The following is a 24,720-nucleotide window of genomic DNA, read 5'->3' on the forward strand; positions in this document are numbered from 1 at the left end:
CCAAAGTACAATCCTTTATAACATGTGTCCTAGCCAGAATTCTGAGTTTTGGTAATCACTGGTCTCATGGAAAAATGACCTAAATCCTGACCCACAGTCACTAGCCGAATCAGGGTACAAGGAACGGTGAGCCAGGAAGTAGAGACAATTAAAGCTTCATGCTAAGTTTTTCATTTTGGGCCGGTCATTGGTCTTATTTGGAAATGTTCTTGTTGTGCCATGGGGAGATACTCGAGCCATCTTACCGGTAAATTATGTGTATTCTGAGGTCCTGAAATAGAATTTCTTGATGTTCTCTCAAGACCACATTACACCCTTCAGACCCTTCCTGTCACCATTTGCCACTGGAAACTGTAATCACCCAAGAAAAACCCCTAATAACCCTGCTAACTCTCCCAAAGAAGATCGGTTTCCAGACAACTTTGCTTCTCAAAACTGGCCACGTGTCAGGCAGCAGAGGGGCTTGGAACTTTCTGTTGCGGGGGCCCGTGAATTAATGCCGTGTCCAGAAGATCTATGCCTTCTCAAGCACTCGGACTGGATTTGGCAGAACTGTGCAGAATGGCCACAACTACCACTGCCCAGATTCCCAAACTTTGCCGAGATCCAGGCACTTGCTGTTTTTAAGAAATAGTGGCCTTGAGTATATGGTTTGGTTTGTACATTTAATTAATGTGGTGACTACATGGCACTTTGCTATATAATAACAGGACTTTAACTTTTTCCTCCACCTGGTCAGAGGAGGAGAGGAGGGGGTTGCCAGGCACTTCTATCCACTAGAGCACCAGAATAGTCACTGATCACTTATTCAGTCTCGCTGCCATTCAATACATTGGAAACCCAAAGCAGACTTGACATTCAGCTTTACAAGAGGCAACACCATAGTGGCTCAACGCACAACACCCAGACCAACATCCCACCATGGGCAGCCCTGAGATGGTAAATAAGGAAGCCGGCAGCAAATTCACCGGTCGGCAAACAAATGTAACAGATGAAGAGCGTTTCACATCAATTTGTGCCAAGGCTGGGGAAGGGGGCTGGGCTAGGTGAAGAAAAGCTATGTAGGAGGAATGAGGTTTGTTCATCTCATCCTTTGCCCCTACATTCCTTCAAAATTATTGCCTGGAGCTTGCAGTTCAGCAAGCACGTCCTTGTTCCTGTCTTTTGTGTTTACAGAATCAGTGCAGATGTGTGCACAGCTGCCCCCAGCGACCCAGAGCCCCTCTAAGGAAAGACACCCTCACGTGCTCCCCGAATTCCCACACCCACGGGAGGGACGCTACACCCATTTCACAAATGCAGTGGAGGTGGTGGGATCACCACACAACAGCCCTCCACTCAAAACCATGTGCCGAGTCGTGGGGGGCCCACCCCAGAAACCAAGAGCGTGGCCCTCGTTCCACGGGACCCGAGTTCCGCCCTCCCAGGATGGCTCATGAAAGGCCTCTGCTACTTTCCGACAACTGAGGGGGCACACTCAGAAAGCTCCAGGCATCCCACCAGCAGCTCAGCCAGCCACACATTACCCTCCGCTTTCGTGTCTGTCCTCCCTTCATCTTCTCGTAAAGGAGTTTCTTGTTCTAGAATGGGGAGAAAAGAAAACACGAACGCAGAAGTTATGGATCAGATTTGGTGAACGTCTATTTTAGAAGCGATACTTGGTGTGTCCCCCTGGATATTTGCACACACATATTTTGGAAACAAAGTTAGATGAAAGGAATGTCGCGTCAGAAAGATAGACCACAAGAGAAAGACTGGTGGTTGTGTAGCTTTTAATAAAGTTCTCTGCAATGCCCCGAGGCACACCAGTGTCACCAACAATCATATAAACAGGAAAATACGACATTCTAAAACACAAGAGGCACTGGAAACTCAGCTCCTCACTTTGAACAGCCTTTGTTTAAAACAAACAGTTTTATCTCATTTTACTTTTGTATCCAACTCCCTTTTTATGAGCTGTACACATAAACTGTTCTCTAGAGGAGTGTCTGACTATTAATAACAATCCTCTATGTAAATAAATGAGACATCCTGACTTCTGCAACCTTTCCTCCTGTGGCTTAAGTCAGTGCCCCCAGTCAAGACAATCGGAAAACCATTTGGTCTATAACATTTTTAATAGAGTGAACCTTTTAAAAACTGCCAAAAAACTTCTTGGCAGAAGGAAAGCTATGTTGGGGGAAGAAAAAAAAAAAAAACGGGCTCTGTTACCACAGTTTGTATAAGTGTTTCCACATATTGCTGTATTTCAAGCACATAGTAGATTTAAATGAGCTCTAGACTATCAGACACAAGTTCCACAGGTTTCCCTACTGAGATTATAAAAGACAGAACACTTAATCTGAAGGCAAAATGGGAGAAGGGGTATTGGGGGGACTTATTTGTGTTTTTTTTTTTTCATCCAAAGGGAAATAATGCATAAAAGAGATGATTGCATCTTACTCTAAATAAAATATACTGCCATTGATTTTTTTTTTAAAGAGATGACAGAGTTCTGTTAGGGACCAAGTTTATACAACACTTGTATCCTCTGAACTGTTTTGGATATAGAGATTTTTTTTTAATGGTACATTTGGAAATACAAAGGACAGATGCCAAGAATGAGCTTCATCATTTTCATGTTCATTAAAATCTACCCCACCCGCAATTTACAATGTGGATCTCTTGCCCAACCTCAACTATGCAGGGAGGCTGCACCAGGGAGTGAAGGATCTAGAGTACCCAATAGGCCAATACTGGCCACAGCCTCGGTCTCCTGCTCACTTGGGAAACTGGTCAATCTAATATTAGAAGGGAGAAAAGGCAGATGTGCAGATCACAGTCTCAAAGAACGAGCACATCACCGGGAGGCTCATTCTTGTCCTCTGGAGTTGCATTTCTGTGGACGTAACAACTCCTGTTGTGCAGAGAACATCTGGGAGTTTGCACCAAGGCTGGGGAAGGGCTCTGGGGGCTGGGAGGTCAGGACAGAGGCTCTTCATGTGCACCATCAGGTTCATCTGCCTGTGTGGGCAGGAGCACAGGGGGCCCAGAGCTGGAACGAGGGGGTGGGGCAGTTGGTCAACCGTGGGTGGCAAACTTCCACTGTACCACCCGGGGGGTCAAGGCAGCATCGATTCAGTTCAACTCCTTCAGAAGGCTGTGGGGCATGGGAGTGCACGCTGGTGCAGCCACTCTGGAAAACAGTATGGAGGTTCCTCAAAAAACTAAGAACGACCTACCACCCAGCAATTGCACTACTAGGCATTTATCCACGGGATACAGGTGTGCTGTTCTGAAGGGACACATGCACTCCAGAGTTTACAGCAGCGCTATCAACAAGAGCCAAAGTATGTTAAGAGCCCAAATGTCCATCGATGGATGAATGGATAAAGAAGATGTGGTATATATACACAATGGAGTATTACTCAGCAATCAAAAAGAATGAAACCTTGCCATTTGCAACTACGTGGATGGAACTGGAGGGTATTATGCTAAGTGAAATTAGTCAGAGAAAGACAAACATCATATGACTTCACTCATATGAGGACTTTAAGACAAAGAACAGATGAACATAAGGGAAGGGAAACAAAAATAATATAAAAACAGGGAGGGGGACAAAACAGAAGAGACCCTTAAATATGGAGAACAAACAGAGGGTTACTGGAGTGGTTGTGGAAGGGGGGATGGGCTAAATGGGTAAGGGGCACTAAGGAATCTCCTGAAATCATTGTTGCACTATATGCTAACTAATTTGGATGTAAATTTTAAAAAATAAAAAATAAAACAAGTTATATAAAAAAAGAGAAGGTTGTGGGGCAGATTATACCAATAAGAACCTTCATTTGAAAAGAAATGCCAAAGGTTTACCAAGTTGTCCTCCCAGAGACAGTCCCTGGGTTTCCCCCTAAGAGCCAGGGTTAGGATTAGCTGGATGAGAGTTTCCCATCCCTGCATGAAAGTGGCTGGGGCATTCCTGACTAGCCCTGCTATTACTGTATGGATGTGAAGCAAGGGCTGCAGGTACAGTGTGGGGGGAAAGAAGTATACAAAAAGAATGAGAAGAAAACAGCCTCCTCTCCTGATACCCATTCCTTGTAGACAGGGTAGGGATGGGGGAGCGGTGAGCCTGTTTTCCATGTGAGTAGCAGGTTTGAGTTCACAAAAAGGGCTTTCTATTGTGCCATCAAGATTTTGGACAACTGCCCAGATCTTGGTTTCAAATTCCATTCCTAAATGGAACCAGGGAATGGAGAATGTCTGAATCCAGGGCTAGGGCAGGGAAAGTTTAAGGATCAATGGAGTTGAAACATCTAATTGTCCCATAAAGTAAGAACGTGCTCAAGAAGTGATGAGATGTGTCAAAGGGAAAGAGAAGCCAACTTGGAGACTCCTGCTGGCTGTATCTAGGACAGAGTGAATGCCAAAATAAATAATTGGAATTAACCAATCCATACTGATAATAAATAGATTTTTAAATAAATGAATGAATAAAAGGGGGGACTGTTGTTTAGAGTCAAATGGCAACCAGTAAATGCAGAATGAGTAATAGAGTTTAAAAATCACTGTTTTACAAGTACCATGGTTATGACTGATTTTAGCGAGTATCATCGATGAAGACTAAGATTGTTGGTTGAAAGTTTAATGGGGACCAAACATTTATACAGTTGCAACGTACCTCCCCACAGATGATTAATTTCAAAGGGGGAAAAAAACAGTAATTTTACACTTGAGAAACCCGGCAGGCATCACTTAGAACAAGTCACCAATTCTGGGACAGAGTGACATCATGTGCCTCCCGATGTGAAACACTAAGAGGAACATATCAGAAAGGCAGAATTCAAACTTAATCACATGGAAACATGAGACGAACCCAAAGTGAAGAGGATTCGACTCTTCAGCTGTGTGAGGTCCTGAAACACAAGGAAAGGCAGAGAAAGTCCTTGCTTCTTGTTCCTCTCATGGAGTCGGCTCTGGCCATGATCAGCTGGTTCCATGGGAGAAAGAGACCCTAATCACCCAGCGGGCTGAAGAAAAGATATGAAAAGCGCTTGGAAAGGAGAAATATTTGCTTTTCAAGAGAACTTTTTCCTAAGCAGCAGTCAGCGATTACTGTGTGAAGGAGGAGGTGACTGACACCCACAATAGCCGCCTTTGGGTATAGACACTCCACACTGGGGGCACACACACCATCCAAAAGATAGCCAGTCCTAGACAGGACTTGATGGGACCACAGTACAGGACACATGATGAGCCATGAGCCATGAAAAGATAAGAAATCTACCAGTTTTTAAAGAACTCCTGGAGCCAGAAGATCTAGTTCAAATCCTAGCTCTGCTGATAATCAGCTCTGTGGTGTTGAGCAGGCTACTCACACCCCCTAAGCCTGTATTTTCTCATCTGTAAAATGGGCGTGTTTGGGATGGGCAGATTGAGTGAGATAATTCATGTATTTAGCACAGTGTCTGGCACACAGTACATGCTTAATAAATATTACTATTTACTATCATATAATAAAATACAATTACTATTATTCTTCATCTCCATTCCCATCACCCAACACAGGGCCTGGAAGGCATGTGATGTGCATTTAAAAAATGTGTCTTGATGCATTAACAAAGAGAAAGTAATGCAGGAAATGAGACAGACGCTGATATTTCTAATATATGAATCATTGCTAAAGACCTAGCTGAGCTCCAGCCAATGTCAAAGACAGGCAAACATTATTAGCATATAAGGAATCATGGTCTTGTGTGCACTGTTCTTGTTTAAGATAATTACTTTGTTAACTTAAAATCTGGTTGAGCTTAGGACAAGCTTGAGACTGTCATTCCATCCCCCTTGGATAAGGGCAGACTACTGTACTTGATTCCCACTACCATGTGAAGTCCAAGCAAATCATGTTCACTGCCAGGTGGTACTGAGAAAATAAATGAGAGAAACTTAGGTTTAAATAAACATAATTACTGATGATAAAAGGCATGTAAACATTGTTCCTGGTCATTGATCTGTAATAGTAATCTATCCAGGCTTTCAAGAAGAGGAAAGGAAAGTTGGCAGGAGAGAAGTTTCCATCTCTCCTGCTTCCTCAAAAGGGCTCTCTGCCCTCACTCACACTTTTCCCAGTCTCACTCTTGCTTCCTTTTGCTCATTTCCAACCTACACGTTCTTCAGGGGCCCTTCTCACCTTAGACTTCAGTGTTGCCTTCAACTTCCTCGCTGGCAATTGTACAACTGGCTGTGCAAGCCCTCCATCTTAGAAATTCCTTATCTGCCCTTATCTTCCCTCTTTGCCAGTAATTGTACCTCCTAGTGATCACAGCATAGCCAGAACATGAAGCTGGACCGTGCTACATTGGGTTCGTTGTGTTTTCACATTTCTTCTCAACCACAAGGTGGTAAGTTCATTGAAGACCAGCACCATGTCTCAGAGACTGTTATAGATCAAGCACCTAGCGCAGCATCTGGAACGAAGCAGGCTTAGCATCTTCCACTTGTTCTTTGCTGAAACTGGCCCTTGCTTCTGTGGATTTGCCCGTCTCCTGCGGATTCCTTCCTAGGGCTCCTCTGTTATCTCCTGCTCTTCCCCACCTTCTCTGCTCCCCTCTTTTCCTCCTACCTCCCTCTCTTCTTTATTCCTTTCTTTAAAAATTTCCATCAGAAGAAAAGTTCATGCCATCCATTTCACATAAACCTGACATAGCTCTTCCATCCTCCTCCTACTATATTTATGCCATATACCAGTTCTAATTGGCTCCCCATCTGCCTTCGAAATGTCTTAGATTCTAATCACGTTGATGAGGTTCACTCAAATTTACTATGTTCATGGCCTTCATAACTGGAATTACTTCCTACACTTTTTTATTTCCTTTAATCTATTCTTCTCTCTTTCATCCTTCCATATGCCACCAGAAATAATTTCTTTTATAGAAGACTTTCATGATTTCAGTCTCCTATTCAAGAACCTATAGATGTCTACCTCTGTAATTTGACATGTTTCAATTCTACTAGTAGGCTTCAGAATGGCTCCACGAACCAACTCTCCCTAACCAAACTGTTTGTGAAAAAGAAGAGAAATAGAATTATTGCATATTGGAGGGGCGCCTGGGTGGCTCAGTCGGTGAAGCATCTCACTTCGGCCCAGGTCATGATCTTGTGATTTGTAGGTTCAAGCCCCACACCGGGCTCTGTGCTCAGAGCCTGGAGCCTGCTTCGGATTCTGTGTCTCCCATTCTCTTTGCCCCTCTCCCACTCATTCTCTCTCTCTCTCAAAAATAAACATTAAATTTTTTAAAAGAATTATTGCATATTGGAGAAAGCAAAAGTAAAATTGCTTTGTTGTTTTAAGATGGGAAAGTGTATACGGTGAGGGTAGGTGGAAGCAACTGAATGCAATGTTAAAGCAAAAAAATGGAGAAATGAAAGTGGTAATTAATGAGGAGAGGCACCTTTCTCTAAAACAGTGTAAAAGGAAGGGAAGGAGGTTACTCCTAAGACTAAGATAGTCCCAGTAATGAAGGAATCAAGGTCAGCTGCCAGCAATGAGCTGAGCAGGGACAAGTAGCTCTAGAAGTGCTTAGGCAGGAATATCTGCTCATTCACTCATTCCACAGATGTACTGACCACCTGCTTATCCACGAATTAACACTCCTTAGTATTTTTCCACTTTTCTCAGCATCTGATTACACGGGCCCAACCACAGGAACATAGCTCCATTCCCATTCAACTGTGATCCTGTTTGACCCATTGTTCCAGCCTGTTGGGATCTTCTCGAATCTCGACTCTGTCATTCAGTGCTCTACCTTCCAACTTTGTGTCATCATTTGAGAATCTGGTAAGTACCTGTTCAATATTTTTTATTCAAAATATTTTATTACAATTTCATATTTAATATGTGGAATGGGGTAGTACTAAGACATGCAGGACACCATGTGGAGTCTCTCTCCCTATGGACATGGATGGACTCTTCAACAAGCTCCCTCCCGGGGATGTTCTCTTGCCAAGGCTGTATCTCTCCACCTCTTTCAACAGGAGATCATGAAAGATCTCATCAAGTACTTTGCCGAAGTCCAAATACACCACGTTCACTTCATTTCCCTCATCAAGCTGGCAAAGTCAATGAATAACGCTGGCAAATAATTCGACAAAACTTGTTTTTAACAAACATATGCCAAATGGTGATGATTTCTCCTTCTAAATGCTTTACAATTTTCTTAATGGACAGTTATAGATTCTTGCCTGGTACTGACAGCAAGTTCACTGGTACACGTTTTGGAATTTTCCTTCTCTTTCCATAGAGCAGAATTACATCTGTCTGTGTCTAAGCTTCTGGCATCATTTTTCCTTGGTCCTGCAGAGATCATCTCCCTCAGTCTAGAGATAATTGGCAAATTTTTTTTTTTTACCAAAAAAACCCACAACCCATATACTTCCTATATGTGCTTTGTGAAACACTGACAAGACTTACACAGGCTGTGGAGGAGACCAGAGTAGAAGCCTTTGGAGACTACAGCTGACGAGCAGGTTAGAGATCACTGACTTGGGATGGGTTGGTATATCGTGTCCTAGACATGCATGTGGTTTGGTAATTAACTAACATGCCTCTCGACCAGAAATTTCTGAAAAAAATCACCTTCTACACATTTTTTCTTCTCTCACCCCACCCTATTGCTCATCTCTGCCATCAGTACCAGAGTGTAACATCTACTAGTCATTAAGATCTGACTTACCCACTTGCCCAAGCCTGGATAGTCATGTTCTGGATCAAAGAGGTGCTGGTGCAGCTGGAATTCTCGACTGAACTCTGCTGTGTCCGGGGTGTTTTCCAGACATCCATCATCTACTGCAAACAGCAAAAGGCTTTTGAGGAATGGCCAAGGTATCTGTTGTGGTTCTAAGAGTTAACTTATTAAAAACAACTAGATATCCACAGGCCAGAATCTATCCACATCAGTCACTCTAAGTCACTTTCCCGCTGGATTTGCTCATCCTGAACTCTCACTCCTCTGCCCACCTGTGGCAGAGACTGGTTGGCAGTTCACCAAACCCACTTTTCTTTCCCCCTCGGCACCCAGCTAATTTCCCAGTCTTGCCCTGCCTGCAGTCAGGTCGAGTCATATGCCCAAGTTCGTGCCAGTGGAATGTGGGCAGAAGTGATGTATTCCACTTCCAGGACTGGCCCATAAAAACCTCCTGGATGCTCCCCTCTCCCTCCCACCCCCCACTCCCCATCTGTTGTTCTGCTTGCTACCTGCTGCCGACCAGGGTAACTGTGGGTGTCAAGTGTAAAGATGAAAGATGGCAGTCTGGGTTGCTGAACCATCTACCTCTGCCATACCCTCACCCACCTCTGGCAGGACTTCACACGAGTGAGAAAGAAACTTCTATTGTGTTACCACCATGATTTTCTATCTGTTATGACAGCAAATATTTCCTTAACTAGTATACTTCCATTCCACATGCGTCACTGTGTTTTCTCTTGCGTGAGCTCTTTAGAAACAATTTCGGCTTCTTGGAGAAAGCACATTATATAAGAACAACAACAATCACCAGACAGTATTGGTGTGTGTTATAGTGGTGATGGGGTAAGTCTGGAGTCAGACAGACCAAGAGCTCAGGGTTCCCATCCTGGCTCATAACTGACAGATGGTCTTACTTCCTTGGGAAGGTTACCTTTGTCTCTCTAAGCCCATCTGTTCATCTATAAGAGGGACAGAATCAAGGACTTACTTGACTGGGTAGCTGTGAGGAACAGAGTTGATCACATGTAGAGCGCCTGCTATCGTTTCCTTTCCACCGTCTCTCTTTAAATGACAATTTATACTGTGACTGCTCTTTGAAATAAACATGTCTTTCAATCAAACCCAAGAAAAGTTATTCCACTTCACTGCTGCTTTTACCTAAGCCTTATCATTATGAGACATGATACTCTGAAAACGAGTCCTTTTTTTCCTGTCTCTAATGTGCTTTTAGACAGCAGCTTAAAAGGTTGGGGAGGTGGGAGCAGAGGACGGATTGTGAGTTTTGTGCAGGGCTAGGGGGAGGAAAGAGAGTCCCTTTGCATCAAAGTCAGTGCTACAAGGGATCCACTACAACCAGCCAGATAGTCCAGTCTCGTGAGACCGGTCTGAATGAAGCCTTCCAGCAGCTTGAAGCACCCACTGTCTCAGCAGCATGAAGCTCTCGTGTACAAGTCATTAGCATTCAAACAAATCCCTAACGTGGCTCCCTACTTTTCACTGAACTATTTATCTAACTTCTTCATCTGCAGCAATTAACCTGTAGGAAAGGGATAGCCAGTCAAAAGAGTTCAGACAGTCTGCATATGGCAGCTTTACAACCATTTCATAATTGTTTCTTGAGTACTTAGGAGTGGGCCCAGACTGAGATCTAGAGATAAAGCTCTGCTCTGGGAATGGTGGTACCTCGGGGCCTGAAAGTGTGCCCTGGGATTCACATCCTATCCCTGGGGATGGCCTCTTCATGTTCTGCTGCTCTATCCTGGGTGGCTGGGCCATGATTCAGAGGAGAGCATGGCCTGGGAGAGGGAAGCCAATGTTTTATTTTTTTTTTTAATGTTTATTTATTTTTGAGAGAGAGACAGACAGACAGAGTGTGAGCAGGGGAGGGGTGGAGAGAGAGGGAGACACAGAATCTGAAGCAGGCTCCAGGCTCTGAGCTGTCAGCACAGAGCCCGACGCGGGGCTCAAACCCACGAACCATAAGATCATGACCTGAGTGAAGTCAGATGCTTAACTGACTGAATCACCCAGGCATCCCAGAAGCCAAGGTTTTATTCTTGGATTGCTCAACTGTGTGGTGTCACGATTCTCAGTGAAGCATAACTCAAGCACTTTCTTACAAATAATATCTAAATTTAGCTAGTGATTTCCTTTTTAGAATGAAAATAATGGTAGAACAAAGAATGAGAAACGTTAGCTTAGTGGAAAATAGCAAAGAAAATGGCAGACAGTGTGTAACAAGAAGGGGTCTGGGAGTTGTAATTTGACCCAACTGTACCAGCCTACCTTGACTGCCTTGTCTCAGAGCTCTGGCATGCATAAAACTAGTGCTTGATTACACAGATCTGGACTTTTTCCTTTCTCAGGTTAATCTAGAACAACATTTATGTCCTTTAAGGCACTGACTATGTCTTCATTTTACAGATGAAGAAACTGAGGCGCAGGGTAGTGGACTGACATACAACAGTTAGGACTAGACCTCAGATCTCTCGGCTCAAACTCTGTCCAATCTCCTACAACAGTGGTTCTCAAACTTTAGCAGCCACCAGAATCACATGGAAGGCAGCTTAGAACACAGACTTCTGGGTCCTATCCCAGGGGTTTCTGACCCAGTTGGTCTGAGGTAAGGCCTGAAAATTTGCATTTCCAACAAGTTTCCAGGTAATGCTGATGCTGCTGGTCTGGGACCACACTTTAAGAACCACTGTACCATATCATATCTAATCAGTTTAACCAAATCCCCGCGAAGACTATAGCTCTTCAAATTCTGAACTGGTTTTTCCTTCTACCCCTCCCAAACGCTATGAGCATGTAAAACGTGGCTAAAGTGATTGGCTTGGTGCAATGATTCAAATTTTCCTGAGGTCATGGGCCAGTATTTCTACGTTGGCTAGGTTACATCCAGTGACTCTGGTTGTTGCAGAGGCTCTGTACCCCACAGAAATCAGACACCTACCCTAAATGAAAGGAGGAATATCTTTCAGGGAAAACCTCTTTCAGAGAAAGCCTGCATTGTGTTTAAGAAAATCTGAGGGGCCAGTGAGCAAGGCAATATGTCATGGTGGTTGAGCACACGGTCCTGAATCAGCTAGGCCTGGGTTTGAGTCTTGGCTCAGCTACTTGCTACATAGATAAGCTTGGACACGCTATGCTCTAAGATTCAGTTTCCATACATGCAAAGCAGGGATAAAAAATACCCACTATTACTGTAGGCTTGGAGGAAAAGACTACTCTGGTGCTAGAAGTTAACACAAGCTCAATGAGAGCGTTATTTATTGGTGGCAAAACCAATTATAATCAGGATGCCATTTAACGAATTTTTTACTTTGTGGGAAGTGCTACGCCGAGTCCTTAACATGGATAATTTCATTTAATTCCCACACCAACCCCCATTTTGCAAATGAGGAAACCGAGGTGCAAAGTGGTTAGTTAACTCGTTCGAGGTCATGTATCTTGACCTTGGTTTTGAATTCAGTGTGTTTTTTTAATGTTTACGTATTTATTTTGAAAGAGCACAAAAACAGGGGGAAGGGCATAGAGAGAGGGAGAGAGAATTCTAGGCTCCATGCTATCAGCGCAGAGCTCAACATGGGGCTTGATCTCACGAACCTCAAGATGACGACCTGAGCAGGAAGCAAGAGTTGGATGCTTAACTTACTGAGCCACCCAGGTGCCTCCAGGTAGTCTGAGTTTAGAGCCACCACTCTTAACCACCCAGGTAAGCTGCTTGAAGCCTACCATAAGTGTAGCCTGCTTACATGCATTCTCTTTGGCATTAGGGAGTAGGAAAGTGGGAGGGACACATGAGTAGCAAAGAAAGTTTCAACCTTCTTTGTTAACCAACTTCTTATCATCCTGGGCCCTGTCTCTCATGTCACCTCCTAACTCCAAAGAAATATTTCGGGATAGGTGCTGTTTGTGACATGGTTGAAACGATGATTGTCAAAGGAAGTAAGGAAAACAGACGGACATGGATAATCCACAAACTAGTAAATTAAATTCCAAAGATAGTAAAAATGGGAAGCAACTATAGCACAGAAAAGGCAAAAAGAAGAAAATCTTTCGCCATTGTTATTATAATAGTAGCAAGTGCAGAAAAAAACGGGATCAATTCCTAAAGAAGGAGAGAATGCAAAGCTTTGACAAGAGAGTCTTATGTGGGTGTATCTGACCACCAGAATGCACCAACGGTTTTAGAATAAATTTCTCTTTCCAATCTACTTATGAAGACATAGTGGGTCGTTACAATCTACTTGCAAATACATAGGGGGTCATTAGAATGGAAATACTATTTCTCAGAATATTTGTAGCTGATGTTAGAATTTTTAATTTCCTCCCAAAGACTCTATCTACCATCCATGAGAACCCAAGGGCATGCCCGTTACCTGTTTTTCCAACGGGACAGGGATTTGGAGGGTCCGGGTAACCCTGGTCTTCACTAAAGTCCTTAGGAATGTTGTCGCCAGTCAACTCTGCCACAATGTTTGGGATGTTGCCAAAAGGACCCAAGTGCTGAAGACCTTCATGAGCTCCACCTGCCAGGGAATCAGAGTAGTTTACTTCAATGCAATTAAATTCATTTCAACTAATATTTACTTAGGCATACCATACAGGCAGAGCACTGTGATCCATGCTGTAGAGGGAGAGAACAGGACTCAAATAGTTCCTGCCCTTTAAGGCTTACAGCGTTAGTTGGAGAAACAGACACCTGCTGCATGTGTATCATTTTCATACAAGGCACATTAGATACTTACCATAAGAGAAGTGTTAATACAGGACTATGGGAGCATAGTTAAGGAAGAGTTTCATTTGGCTGATAGGATGGGGAGGGCTTCTTAAAACCAGTTGGAACTTGGGTGACATTTGGTGGCAGGGTAGGGGAAGAGAAAGGGAAAGAGAGGCAATTGCATCCAGGTATGAGAACAGGCTGAAAGACAACACATTTCCAAAAAAATAAAAATGAAATGAAATAAATGAAATGAAATGAAATAAATAAAAAAAGTCACTGTCCTCCTGCCATTGTAGAACCATTTAAAACTTGTTATATTTACTCCAATCCTTTCTCCTCTGCATATCTTTTTATATATAAGTGTGTATTCATTTTTCATTTAATATTAAAGCACTAGCATCATCCCATGTGGCTGCATGGTCTCTAGTCACATAATTATAAGTGGCTATGTTGTTTCTTATGCAGTGGCTCTACCACAACATATTAATCATTCCCCTGTTGTGGGAAATTCAGTATTTCCCAATTTACTCTTAGGAATTTAATTTTTTCCATATTTTGGATTAATTTTTCTCAGGATAGATTCCCAGAAGTCAAATTACTGGGTCAAAGGCTATAAATATTTTTATGGCCCCTTATATCATATTGCCAAGCTGTTTTCCAAAAAGGAGGTACCAATTTATAAAATAACATCAACAAAATATAAGAACATCATTTTTAACATCTCTACCAGCATTGAGTTTTATAAAAATAATTTTTGTTTTTCTTGCTAATTTAAAAGGTGTTTAGAAAAACTACTGTCTTATTTTGAATGTCTTTGATTGCCAGCTCAGTCAAATATATTTCCATGTGTTTATTTATGAGCTCTAATTTCTTCATGCAAGTTGTTAGCTCTTGGAATATTAATGTTTCTCTTATCAATTTGCATGAAAACGTTACATAATAAAGGTGACAAGACATTGGCTGTTACATTCCCTGCAGCACTTCCCCATTTTGTCTGACTTTGAATTCTGGTTATTATATATTGCAATATTTTGCAAACATAAGCTTTTAATATTTATGTCATCAGATTTACTGTTGTTATTCTCCTTTGTGATTTCTTCTTGACCTTCTAAATTTACAAAATCGTTGTCCTTTCAGAAGTACTACCAAAATTTGGATATTTTAGTTTTTCTAGTTTTTACATTAACTCTTTAGTCCTTACGTGTTTCAGTGCCCATGAAATAAGTAACTAATTATCCCACCTGCATTTGTTAAATAATTCTGCCCTTCCTCACTTATTTCATTCTTTCAACAAATATTTAAGTGCCTCCTTCATAGCAAACCTTCTCTGAGCACCAAGGCACAGCAGTAAATAAAAACAACTTACACTGTGTAATTTGCTTTACTTATACATAATGTATGCCAATTTCAAGACTCTTTATCTTCTTGTAGACTTAATATCCTAAAAGGTTCAGGAAGCTTACTTTACCAGCACTAAAGCAGACTTTTCTTGGAATGAATTCCTATTTAATAATTTTATTGGGACATAGCTCTCTTAATGACTTGTACATCCTATACATGAAGAGCCAAAAGGTGCCTTGGTTGGTGTGCATGAATTTAGTACCAAAATCAGGCTACAAGAGCCACACTTGTACCTCCAGAGAGGACAGTCTTGCCAATAGGTTATATTGTTTCAGTCCAGTTGGATGAGGCACCCTTTTCCCCTGGAGGAGCTGTGCCAAGGTTATTGCTTTGACACTTTTGACACTTTTTTTTTTTTTTTTTTTTTTTTTTTGCTTCTTTGACTGAACCAGCTCCCCTATGGAAAGACACGTTTTTTTCTTTGGAAATACTAATATATTCAGTACAATCATGGTTAGATCTTAGTGACTTAGGAGTCACACTGTCTTTGAAGTGACTTTGTATTACTCTATCTTAATTTATTACGTCTGATTAAAGTTTATCCTTAAAAGGATAATTGTACCTCCTTTAATTTCAAATTCCTCTAGCCCCCAAATATAGATATCATCACCTGGCTGGTTTGTTTCATTTACATTTATATTATAATTCATTATTTTGTAATGAGAATGAGTAGCCTGCAAAATTTCGCATTAAAAAAAAAACGTTTTTTTTTTTTTTTGGAAAATATCCATGTAAATATTTAAAATGAGATGTATTTTTATATCTATCATAATCTGATGGCTTAACCCATCCTACTCTGATGGTTATGTGTTAAAATCTATTATTACCAATAAATCTCTCAATCTCTTATTGCTGTTTTTGCTTAGCATTTTGATGCTGTGTTAGTTGCCACGTTCGAGAACATAAATTCTTATTTTAATTGTGTTAATTGGCTGTTAAGTAAAAAATTAATTCACAAATCATCTTTCTTCTATTATCATTGCCACTCTCATTCTGTTGTTTTGCTTGGTAAATCTTTGATCATCCTTTTATTTGTAACTTTATGTATCTTTCTGGTGGTTTTTCCAAGTCTTGTTGTGATGCCTGCCTTCAGAGACATTCTCGGGATTTATATTTATTATCCCACATTAACCCAAGACTTGCAAAAGGTCCAACGGACAGCACAGTACACTTGGTACTGATATATCTGAAGCTTTGTACGGTCTTGGCAATGGAGCCACCCCTGTGCTCGCCATAGGGCATGCTTTCTGCTGTGTGAATACATGTCTCAACTTTTGAAAGCACCCTAGCCTTAAGTGCCAGGAATTATCCAACTTGGCTTAAGGGAGAATACATGTCTTCTTAATGCTCCATTAGTAATTAATGAAGGAAGCAAACACAGTTTCCTTTATGGAAGGCCTGCCAAGGCTCTGTTTACCTCTGTGCACCAGTGCCATTAAAATGAATGCAGCACTTGTTAGGAAGCAGATGTTCAGCACCAAGCAGATATATTATAACACAGGCTCTTTTAAAACTATATTTAATGACATCGAATCAAGAAACACTGAGGTAGGAATTGTGGGAGATACATGTAAGTAACAAATGCTATCCTTTGCTCTCCAGGAGCTTAAATGTTGTAGACAAGAAACCACAGATAGGAAATAATTAGAAAAATGATATAGTTGAGTTTGCAACCAAATGCTAGTTATCTGGTTCATTATGTTTAGATTATGTTAATTTATTTTACCTGAAACCAGGTCAATTAACACGTTATGATGCGATGGATGCTATTTCTTCCATCTGTCATAGTTTCAACCAAACACATATATTTTTTTAAGTTTATTTATGGGGGGGGCAGAGAGAGAGGGAGAGAGAGAATTCCTCTCTCTGGAGAGGAGAGAGAGAGGTTCCATGCTGTCAGCGCAGAGCCAGATTCAGGGCTCAAACTCAAGAACTGTGAGATCATGACCCGAGCTGAAATCAAGAGTTAAACACTTAATCGACAGAGCCACCCAGGTGCCCCCCCAAACACATATTTTAAAATCATTAATTAGTCAGTTTTAAGAATATGTATTGAGCACACACCACATATCAAGATTTGGACTAAAAGTGCTGGAAGGTCAGTGATGAACCAGGTAAATGTGGGTCCTGCTTTCACAGAGTTTACAGACGACAAAAGATACACAAAGGACACACTTGAAATGCAGGGTTGTAATGCACTCATAATGCAACTGGGATACTACAGCAAGATGTCACGCATATGACAAGAGAAACATCTAACCCACATGTAGGACACGGATGACTTTTTTGCAGGAAGGAACACAACATTGATTACGTTAGGTGCTGTTGAACATGTAAATGTAAAAGACATGGTTCAAGCTCTCTAATTGGTTCTTCATTCTAGGTTCTTCAAGGCTACCACAATAAAACAGTGATATATGATAAGATACATCCCTTGACATAATTCATTATGGTATAAACTTCAAAAGAGGTGAAATTCAGGAAACAGGGAATCTGCCAGGAAAACATCCATGGAAGAGGTGACCCTTGAGTTGATTCATGAAAGACAGGATCCATCCTTGCAGGTGGCAAAGGAAAGACCACAAATGACAACACAGAAATAGGTGTAAGCAAGGAATGTTTGAACATCAGTGATGAGCACTATTGGGGAAGGGAGGAGCTGGATGGGAGGGGAGAAGGCCGATGCCAAGCAGAAAAGTATGAATTAATATAGCAATAAATAGCAACGACACTTTCTAGGCAGGAGAGCGATGTAATAATTGGATGTCACATAGAATGTTAAGTTAGCATCAATTTAAAGCCCTCGTTCCCACCTAAAGGTCATATCAGAATCACATGAGTAATTTTTTAAAAATTCCAATGTCCCCTACTCCAGAGCCACTGTATCCAAGTATCCTTCTGAAGACCACACTATATAAAGGTAGACTGGAAGGAAGTTCAGACGTCCTGCTATAAGGCCATTGCTGAAACTCAGGGGTGAAGCGACGAGGACTAGGGTTAGGGTGGCCACAACATGAGTAGAAAAAAAGAAAGATTTCAAACAGTGCACAAGGGGAAGAGGAGTCAAGAGCCCATGAGGTTTCCAAAGTGCAGAGGCCCCCGATTGGAGAAAATAATGCCATCAGTAAAGACACGATCTTTCACTACAGCTTTAAATTTATTTCAGGCAATTAATTAATTCTATCCTGTGATGACACTTAATTTGTCTGTTTCCATCCTAGCACTCCACAAACGTCTCTAGAATAAAGAGAAAATATTTAATTCTTGCCAAATAGGTTTTCGGCTCAGTTTTGTTTATATAAACTTTGCTTCCTTTAATAAAATTGGTACCATGCAGCTGTTTATTCTCAAGCTCTAGGCCATCAGATTTTCTTTGCATTGTTATGGCAGTAAAGTGTCAGTCAGCTGTACTGTTCAGGGGCAATGGAAGCAGGGAGTGGGGAAGAAGGAGAAGAAGACCCAGGTTGGTCTGATTGGGCCAAAGCTGTTAAGTCTCCTTCTTGGACTGTGCTGGAACTCTCCATAAAAATCTGTGGAGGCACTTTTCCACATCTTGGGGGATTTCTCTAACAGCTTTCAGCTCTTTACTGCGTCCCCATCCCCTGCCTTGTGCCTGGTTTCTCCATCCTCTGTACGTCCCTTTTAGACTGGCAATTCTCTTGTTTCATTCAGTTGGCTTATCTGGTCAACCTCATCTCTGCTTTCCCCCCATGGACTTGTGCAATGTCAACATGGCAGCTCTCAGCAAGACTCCCGAGGACCACCAGCTGGGCCCCGCACCTCCAATATTCGTTTATCCAGGAAAGGTACTAGCTTTCTTTCTGGTTAATTTAAAACTGCCCTCCAAACAGTCATGGGCTTTTTTTGTTGCATCAGTTGAGTTGTTGAGTTGTTTAGTTATAGCGTAAATCTCTGGTATCACACCTTACCTTGAGATCATTTGACTTTCCTCAATGCCATGCATTAAAAAAACAAAACAAAACAAAACAAAAACCTGAGTGAAGTTTCCAATTATTGTGACATCTTACATACCTCTTTCCTGGAGAATGTGGTTTTCCATATAGTATCCACATCACTGAAGCATCCCCTTTTTAACATCCAGATTCATTTATTTAACCATTTTAAAGGAAAATGTTCACTATGAATTTTAGGTAAAGACTTTAAACAGTGGCCTTGGAATGTGACTTTCCCTCCTCTTGATAATTTGGGACCATCATTGTCAATATCAATGACTATACTGTGATGCAGCAGAGAGTGTTCTCAGAGTAAGGAAGTGCACACAGTGATATCACCCTACTACACAGTCCCAGCTGCTGTGGCTTTTAAAGCTCTTCATCTCCTCCCTCCTTTGTAAGCTGTTAATCCTAGTCATCCCAGATCCTTTTCACAATGAAGTATATACGTATATAAATAAAGAGTGGGCCTAGGTCCTGCAAATTCCCTTTTCTAATTTGCTTTACTGCACATGTAAATCACGTGTGGATCTTATCAAAAAGCAGGCTCTGGGGGCGCCTGGGTGGCGCAGTCGGTTAAGCGTCCGACTTCAGCCAGGTCACGATCTCGCGGTCCGTGAGTTCGAGCCCCGCGTCGGGCTCTGGGCTGATGGCTCGGAGCCTGGAGCCTGTTTCCGATTCTGTGTCTCCCTCTCTCTCTGCCCCTCCCCCGTTCATGCTTTGTCTCTCTCTGTCCCAAAAATAAATAAAAAACGTTGAAAAAAAAAAAAAAAAAAGCAGGCTCTGATTAACAAGGTAGGGTGGGGCCTGAGAGTGTATTTCTAACAAGCTCCCGAGTAATGATGATGTTGTCAGTTCACACATGACACTTTCAGCGATAAGCGGCTAGAAAGTGAGAGAGCCAGACTTATTCGAATTATACATAAAATAAGATTAAATTATCTCTGATAGACAGTCACAGAATTTGTGACATCCAGGGTGGCTGCTGTGAGGCATCTAAAGTCCACTTGAGATTTCAGATAAAAGAGCTGTGGCTACTGTTGACATCCTTTTATTGAAAGTTTTAGGGAGAGGGAAGATGGCGGCGTAGGAGGATGCTGGGCTCACTGCGCATCCTGCTGATCACTTAGATTCCACCTACACCTGCCTAAATAACCCAGAAAACTGCCAGAGGATTAGCAGAACAGAGTCTCCAGAGCCAAGCGCAGACGAGAGGCCCACGGAGGAGGGTAGGAAGGGCGGTGAGGCAGTGCGCACTCCACGGACTGGCGGGAGGGAGCCGGGGCGGAGGGGCGGCCCGCCGGCCAAGCAGAGCCCCCGAGTCTGGCTGGCAAAAACAGAGGGGCCGGACGGAGTGTGTTCCGACAGCAAGCGCGACTTAGCGTCTGGGAGGTCATAAGTTAACAGCTCTGCTCAGAAAGCGGGAAGGCTGGAGGACAAAGGGAGGGAGAGCTGCTGAGCCCCCGGACGGCAGAGCTCAGCTTGGCGGGGAACAAAGGCGCTCGCCAGCGCCATCTCCCCCGCCCATCCCCCAGCCAAAATCCCAAAGGGAACCAGTTCCTGCCAGGGAACTTGCTCGCTCCACGCAAACACCCAACTCTGTGCTTCTGCAGAGCCAAACCTGCAGAAGGATCTGACTCCCTCCTGCTGCCACAGGGCCCCTCCTGAAGTGGATCACCTAAGGAGAAGCGAGCTAAGCCTGCCCCTCCTGCCCCCCGTGCACCTTGCCTACCCACCCCAGCTAATACGCCAGATCCCCAGCACCACAAGCCTGGCAGTGTGCAAGTAGCCCAGACGGGCCACGCCACCCCACAGTAAATCCCGCCCCTAGGAGAGGGGAAGAGAAGGCACACACCAGTCTGACTGTGGCCCCAGCGGTGGGCTGGGGGCAGACATCAGGTCTGACTGCGGCCCCGCCCACCAACTCCAGTTATACACCACAGCACAGGGGAAGTGCCCTGCAGGTCCTCACCACTCCAGGGACTATCCAAAATGACCAAACGGAAGAATTCCCCTCAGAAGAATCTCCAGGAAATAACAACAGCTAATGAACTGAGCAAAAAGGATTTAAATAATATAACAGAAAGTGAATTTAGAATAATAGTCATAAAATTAATCGCTGGGCTTGAAAACAGTATAGAGGACAGCAGAGAATCTCTTGCTACAGAGATCAAGGGACTAAGGAACAGCCCTGAGGAGCTGAAAAGCGCTTTAAATGAAATGCAAAACAAAATGGAAACGACGACGGCTCGGATTGAAGAGGCAGAGGAGAGAATAGGTGAACTAGAAGATAAAGTTATGGAAAAAGAGGAAGCTGAGAGAAAGAGAGATAAAAAAATCCAGGAGTATGAGGGGAAAATTAGAGAATTAAGTGAAACACTAAAAAGAAATAATATATGCATAATTGGTATCCCAGAGGAGGAAGAGAGAGGGAAAGGGGCTGAAGGGGTACTTGAAGAAATTATAGCTGAGAACTTCCCTGAACTGGAGAAGGAAAAAGGCATTGAAATCCAAGAGGCACAGAGAACTCCCTTCAGACGTAACTTGAATCGATCTTCTGCACGACATATCATAGTGAAACTGGCAAAATACAAGAATAAAGAGAAAATTCTGAAAGTAGCAAGGGATAAACGTGCCCTCACATATAAAGGGAGACCTATAAGACTCGTGACTGATCTCTCTTTTGAAACTTGGCAGGCCAGAAAGGCTTGGCACGATATCTTCAGTGTGCTAAACAGAAAAAATATGCAGCCGAGAATCCTTTATCCAGCAAGTCTGTCATTTAGAATAGAAGGAGAGATAAAGGTCTTCCCAAACAAACAAAAACTGAAGGAATTTGTCACCACGAAACCAGCCCTACAAGAGATCCTAAGGGGGATCCTGTGAGACAAAGTACCAGAGACATCACTACAAGCATAAAACATACAGACATCACAATGACTCTAAACCCATATCTTTCTATAATAACACTGAATGTAAATGGATTAAATGCGCCAACCAAAAGACATAGGCTATCAGAATGGATAAAAAAACAAGATCCATCTATTTGCTGTCTACAAGAGACTCATTTTAGATCTGAGGACACCTTTAGATTGAGAGTGAGGGGATGGAGAACTATTTATCATGCTCCTGGAAGCCAAAAGAAAGCTGGAGTAGCCATACTTATATCAGACAAACTAGACTTTAAATTAAAGGCTGTAACAAGAGATGAAGAAGGGCATTATATAATAATTACAGGGTCTATCCATCAGGAAGAGCTAACAATTATAAATGTCTATGCGCCGAATACCGGAGCCCCCAAATATATAAAACAATTACTCATAAACATAAGCAACCTTATTGATAAGAATGTGGTAATTGCAGGGGACTTTAACACCCCACTTACAGAAATGGATAGATCATCTAGACACATGGTCAATAAAGAAACAAGGGCCCTGAATGATACATTGGATCAGATGGACTTGACAGATATATTTAGAACTCTGCATCCCAAAGCAACACAATATACTTTCTTCTCGAGTGCACATGGAACATTCTCAAGATAGATCATATACTGGGTCACAAAACAGCCCTTCATAAGTTTACAAGAATTGAAATTATACCATGCATACTTTCAGACCACAATGCTATGAAGCTTGAAATCAACCACAGGAAAAAGTCTGGAAAACCTCCAAAAACATGGAGGTTAAAGAACACCCTACTAAAGAATGAGTGGGTCAACCAGGCAATTAGAGAAGAAATTAAAAAATATATGGAAACAAACGAAAATGAAAATACAACAATCCAAACGCTTTGGGACGCAGCGAAGGCAGTCCTGAGAGGAAAATACATTGCAATCCAGGCCTATCTCAAGAAACAAGAAAAGTCCCAAATACAAAATCTAACAGCACACCTAAAGGAAATAGAAGCAGAACAGCAAAGGCAGCCTAAACCCAGCAGAAGAAGAGAAATAATAAAGATCAGAGCAGAAATAAACAATATAGAATCTAAAAAAACAGGAGAGCAGATCAATGAAACCAAGAGTTGGTTTTTTGAAAAAATAAACAAAATTGACAAACCTCTAGCCAGGCTTCTCAAAAAGAAAAGGGAGATGACCCAAATAGATAAAATCATGAATGAAAATGGAATGATTACAACCAATCCCTCAGAGATACAAACAATTATCAGGGAATACTATGAAAAATTATATGCCAACAAATTGGACAACCTGGAAGAAATGGACAACTTCCTAAACACCCACACTCTTCCAAAACTCAATCAGGAGGAAATAGAAAGCTTGAACAGACCCATAACCAGTGAAGAAATTGAATCAGTTATCAAAAATCTCCCAACAAATAAGAGTCCGGGACCAGATAGCTTCCCAGGGGAGTTCTACCAGACGTTTAAAGCAGAGATAATACCTATCCTTCTCAAGCTATTCCAAGAAATAGAAAGGGAAGGAAAACTTCCAGACTCATTCTATGAAGCCAGTATTACTTTGATTCCTAAACCAGAGACCCAGTAAAAAAAGAGAACTACAGGCCAATATCCCTGATGAATATGGATGCAAAAATTCTCAATAAGATACTAGCAAATCGAATTCAACGGCATATAAAAAGAATTATTCACCATGATCAAGTGGGATTCATTCCTGGGATGCAGGGCTGGTTCAACATTTGCAAATCTATCAACGTGATACATCACATTAACAAAAAAAAAGAGAAGAACCATATGATCCTGTCAATCCATGCAGAAAAGGCCTTTGACAAAATCCAGCACCCTTTCTTAATAAAAACCCTTGAGAAAGTCGGGATAGAAGGAACATACTTAAAGATCATAAAAGCCATTTATGAAAAGCCCACAGCTAACATCATCCTCAACGGGGAAAAACTGAGAGCTTTTTCCCTGAGATCAGGAACACGACAGGGATGCCCACTCTCACCGCTGTTGTTTAACATAGTGTTGGAAGTCCTAGCATCAGCAATCAGACAACAAAAGGAAATCAAAGGCATCAAAATTGGCAAAGATGAAGTCAAGCTTTCGCTTTTTGCAGATGACATGATATTATACATGGAAAATCCGATAGACTCCACCAAAAGTCTGCTAGAACTGATACATGAATTCAGCAAAGTTGCAGGATACAAAATCAATGTACAGAAATCAGTTGCATTCTTATACACTAACAATGAAGCAACAGAAAGACAAATAAAGAAACTGATCCCATTCACAATTGCACCAAGAAGCATAAAATACCTAGGAATAAATCTAACCAAAGATGTAAAAGATCTGTATGCTGAAAACTATAGAAAGCTTATGAAGGTAATTGAAGAAGATATAAAGAAATGGAAAGACATTCCATGCTCATGGATTGGAAGAATAAATATTGTCAAAATGTCAATACTACCCAAAGCTATCTACACATTCAATGCAATCCCAATCAAAATTGCACCAGCATTCTTCTCGAAACTAGAACAAGCAATCCTAAAATTCATATGGAACCACAAAAGGCCCCGAATAGCCAAAGTAATTTTGAAGAAGAAGACCAAAGCAGGAGGCATCACAATCCCAGACTTTAGCCTCTACTACAAAGCTGTCATCATCAAGACAGCATGGTATTGGCACAAAAACAGACACATAGACCAATGGAATAGAATAGAAACCCCAGAACTAGACCCACAAACGTATGGCCAACTCATCTTTGACAAAGCAGGAAACAACATCCAATGGAAAAAAGACAGTCTCTTTAACAAATGGTGCTGGGAGAACTGGACAGCAACATGCAGAAGGTTGAAACTAGACCACTTTCTCACACCATTCACAAAAATAAACTCAAAATGGAAAAAGGACCTGAATGTGAGACAGGAAACCATCAAAACCTTAGAGAAGAAAGCAGGAAAAGACCTCTCTGACCTCAGCCGTAGCAATCTCTTACTCGACA

The 24,720-nt window shown here is 42.0% G+C and overlaps 1 protein-coding gene across 3 annotated transcripts in view; it reads right to left on the bottom strand.

The window, feature by feature from the left end:
• SCG5 (secretogranin V) overlaps positions 1 to 24,720 on the bottom strand; it is an 89,714-nt gene that overhangs the window by 26,180 nt on the left and 38,814 nt on the right. For 2 of the 3 annotated variants that reach the window (XM_049613283.1, XM_049613282.1), the window contains exons 3-5: positions 13,106 to 13,255; positions 8,709 to 8,821; positions 1,527 to 1,580 (exon numbers count right to left, since the gene is read on the bottom strand). In XM_049613283.1, coding sequence (XP_049469240.1) covers positions 1,527 to 1,580; positions 8,709 to 8,821; positions 13,106 to 13,255 — 317 coding nt within the window. The remainder of the gene's footprint in view (positions 1 to 1,526; positions 1,581 to 8,708; positions 8,822 to 13,105; positions 13,256 to 24,720) is intronic. The other variant, XM_049613284.1, reaches the window with a different exon arrangement.

This window comes from Panthera uncia (genome assembly GCF_023721935.1).
Source record: "Panthera uncia isolate 11264 chromosome B3 unlocalized genomic scaffold, Puncia_PCG_1.0 HiC_scaffold_1, whole genome shotgun sequence".
Classification (NCBI taxonomy): Eukaryota; Metazoa; Chordata; class Mammalia; order Carnivora; family Felidae; genus Panthera; species Panthera uncia.